The 3,622-nt window shown below is 48.1% G+C and overlaps 1 protein-coding gene across 3 annotated transcripts in view; it reads right to left on the bottom strand.

Moving 5' to 3' along the window:
- The window catches only part of LOC102384353 (granulocyte-macrophage colony-stimulating factor receptor subunit alpha-like), a 45,520-nt gene that overhangs the window by 24,898 nt on the left and 17,000 nt on the right, over positions 1-3,622 (bottom strand). For all 3 annotated transcript variants that reach the window (XM_006027300.3, XM_006027301.3, XM_006027302.3), the window contains one exon: positions 2,543-2,660. In XM_006027300.3, coding sequence (XP_006027362.1) covers positions 2,543-2,660 — 118 coding nt within the window. The remainder of the gene's footprint in view (positions 1-2,542; positions 2,661-3,622) is intronic.

Below are 3,622 nucleotides of genomic sequence, written 5' to 3'. Positions count from 1 at the left end.
CTGCTCCATCCCCAACATCCTCGCAGTTATGGTGGCACTCTGCCATTCCACTCCATCCCTGCCATTCCCTCCAGCCCCCTCTGCCAGAACCCCATGCTGCTGCTTAATTTTTAGGCACCTGAACCCTTAAGTAAAATCCAAATCCCTGATGAATCCATGGAGATAGTGGAACTCTAGAATGGGTCCATCAAAACCAGAACAGTGAGGGAAGAACCACCTGAAGAATAAGGATTTTTCTGCAATTCCTCACATCTTGCGGCACTTGGTCACCTCCCTCTATTCTGGATTCACAGCCAGCAATACTCTTTGGAAGGTAGATGTCCACACAGCTTTTCCTTCAAGCACTCAGTAAGAGGAGCAGTTTTCCCATCTGATAGAAAGTCAGAATTTGTGCCTTCCTTTTACCCAACAACTCAGGGGGTAGAACATTGAACCTGGGTCAAACCCCTTAAAGGGTGACCATTTTTTCTCCTCTGCCTAAGGGGATTCAAACCCAGAATTCCTTACTCCTAGGGTGCATATAGATATTAAAGAGAGGTTAGATTGGGGTGGGCAAAATGCGACCCACCAGGTCATTCTATCTGGCCCATGGGGCCCCTAAAAAGTTTAGAAAATTAATACTTATCTGCCCCTGGCTGCCTGTCATGCGGCCCTCGATGACTTGCCAAAACTCAGTAAGCAGCCCTCAGCCTGAAATCTTTGCCTGCTCCTGGGTTAGATCACGTTAAAAATGGCCACCCAATCTAATTTAGTTCAGCCAGGTACAGACCTACAACTTAGATGCCTCATTGAGTCGATCTAAGTACTAACTGTAGAGATTCAGGACACTTAGATCAGTCTAAAAATGGCCGACCTGATCTAAGTTAACCCTACCTCCAAGGTACGCTCAACTTGGATCAGGCCATCTATTTTTAGACTGATCTAAGTGTCCTGAACTCTTGTACAGTTCCCAGCACAGCCCCAGGGCTAAGAAAGCCCAGCTGCTGACGTCAGCCCTGTGGCTGCACTTTTCCTTCTCCCTCCCCCCCGTGCTGGGCTACTTTGAGCCCCTTGGCCTTTCTCTGTACCCCCAGATGGAAACCACCCCCATGCAGACCAGCCAGGCCTCCTCCTGAGCCCAACCCTCCATCCCACAAGCTGCCCTCCTAGTGCTCATTTTACTGGCATTTGCCAGTGCTAGGAGCCAAGGAAATAAGCCAGGATGAGGGGGAGGGCCAGAAGGGATGGGAAGCTGGTGAGGAGGGGTCGTTCACTGGAGTGGTTGTTCATCTGGGAGTGTGGGAAATTAGAGGACCAAAAATAGCCCCCGGTCCCAGGGGTAGGGACGGCTTCCCCCCCTTCCCCCATCTCCTCAAGCTCCTGAAGAGTCTGCAAGCCCCCTAAACCCATGAACCGTCCCCACCACCTCCAGACCCCACCAACCCCGCCCTGCTGATCCCACTTGCTTCCCAATCCCTCCTGCAGACCCTACTCCCCCTGCAGGAACCCCACCTGCCTCCCTGAACCCCATGACCTCCCATGCAACCTGCCTGCCCCCTTGATTCCCTCCCCTAAACCTCCCCCCTGTTAACCCTCAGTCTTTCCCACCCTGATTGCCCTTAGATAGGGTAGCCATTTTTAACCAGATCTAACTTCCCCCTAACCATCCTGAATGTCTGTAGACACCCCTAGTGATTCGTTAGAGTATGTATCTAGTTTAGAGAGGCTCACTCTAGTTTCCTCTTTCTGGATCAAAGAATCATATTAAATTTATGCCTGGCAACCCAGGTTCAACAGGGGAAATGGAGGGTAGCCAGTTAGTTTACATGGGAGATGTGGGTTTGAATCCCTATGGAAGGAATGGAGCCTGGGTTTTCTACTTCTAGAGTGAATGCTGTGACTAGAAGGCTATTGAAAAAGACAGCAAGGTTCTCAAGGAAACTGGTGGCTGCCACTGCATTTTTCCAAGGACCTTAGTCAGACATGTTTGCCCTGGGAAGGCTTATTAGTTCAAACCTTTCAGGCAAGATAAAGGAATGACTCATTACTGGACCCCAGCAGGAGTAGTTGGATGCCAGTGTGTTCAACTCTGTCACAGTTGATGCACCTCTTCCACATCCAAAAGGAAAACTTCTAGTGTCTGGGGAACCTTGTGGGTGAAAACTATAAAACCTTTGGACTTAGGCACCTGCAGCAGCTAAATGAGGGACATTTAGTTTCAGTTTAAGGGGGGTTATTTGTGGGGGGGGAATGGATACTTTCCAGGGAGACTAAAAGACAAAAGCAGCAATATCACACAGAACATTGCAATCCTGGAAGCTCCTTTCTAGGTCCAGAGAATCTTTAGATTCAATAAAGAGGGACCATTCTGCTAGCCTAATGTCTTGTGCAGAATTCAGCCCCAGATTTGTTACACAAGAGAGCCATTGTAGCACATTTTCAAAAGGATTTTTAATAAGAAACTGAAGTAAATTATAACTTCTATAAAGAAATGTGTTTTCAGGGGTTTGATTTTAACAGTGTTGTAGACAGAGAAAACCTGTCTCAAACACTGGAAAGTTACCTTCAGGAATAAATGTGCATTCACTTGAATATGAGATCATGTCATAGTTTCCTTCAACTCTAAAGATTGCTCCTTCATGTATAGGCCTCCTTGAAAATATGCAGTTTTTCTTGTACACCTGAAAAACAACATACATTTGTGTCAATCCTTTTTTTTCTTTTCCTATTGTAGGTGGCCATTGCCCGAGGAATAACCCAATCAAAATGCCAACTGCAGCTAGTGGGACAGCTCACAGTGGGCAAAGTTACAGAGGTGTGTAAGTCTTGTGAGGGTCCAGGCCTATATTTGCTCTGTTCCCAGCTGCATTAATTCCTGAAGGAGAAATCCAGAGGGAACCCAGGCCATTGTGACCATGTAGCTGACCTCCTGCATCACACAAAACACTGAATGTCACTCAGTAATACTTACATCATGTTAAACTCCTAGGGTAGAAACATATTGCCAAGCTGAAGCAGATCAACTTTGGTGGGACCTGTGTGTCACCCAACAAAGATCATCAGCTTCACATGGAGGCATGGGATGCTGGGGATTACCCAATTCGTACCCCAGTCCCTGGCAGGATTAATGCTGACCCATGCCTCCACATGAGGCATGGGTCACTTCTGATCCCAGCATGGAGACACAGGGTGCCCAGGATTCACTAGGTCCCATGCTGGCAGTACTCCATTTGCAGAGATGTGCCCTGGGATGCATTTCTCTAGGTGAGAAAAGCAAGGCAGGTGCTCCAGGGGCTTGAGGGAACCAATCCAACCCAATTTTCCTTGGATCAGGCCCCTCAAGTCCTGGACTCCTTCCCAGGGTGCTAGGAGAGTGCAGATAGCTCTGGGCTTCCCACATGCTACCACCATAGACCAAGGAGATGGCCATAATGAAGTGGTACAATTGACCAGTAGTTTTAGTCATGCTGCCAATGTGGCATGACAAAGGGTCAGGACATCTATTTTCTCGGCATTTGTGCTGCAGTAAAAGTTGTTGTTATGGTGATGCAAATACGACTGCAGGAGGGATCGTGTAGAGAAAAGGGGCGGGGGGGTAGCTCTCTATGTTAAGGAAAGCTACACGTCCCTGCAAGCCGATATT

This window comes from Alligator sinensis, unplaced genomic scaffold (assembly GCF_000455745.1).
Source record: "Alligator sinensis unplaced genomic scaffold, ASM45574v1 scaffold395_1, whole genome shotgun sequence".
In the NCBI taxonomy this organism is placed as follows: Eukaryota; Metazoa; Chordata; order Crocodylia; family Alligatoridae; genus Alligator; species Alligator sinensis.
This window is presented reverse-complemented; position numbering and strand designations above follow the sequence as displayed.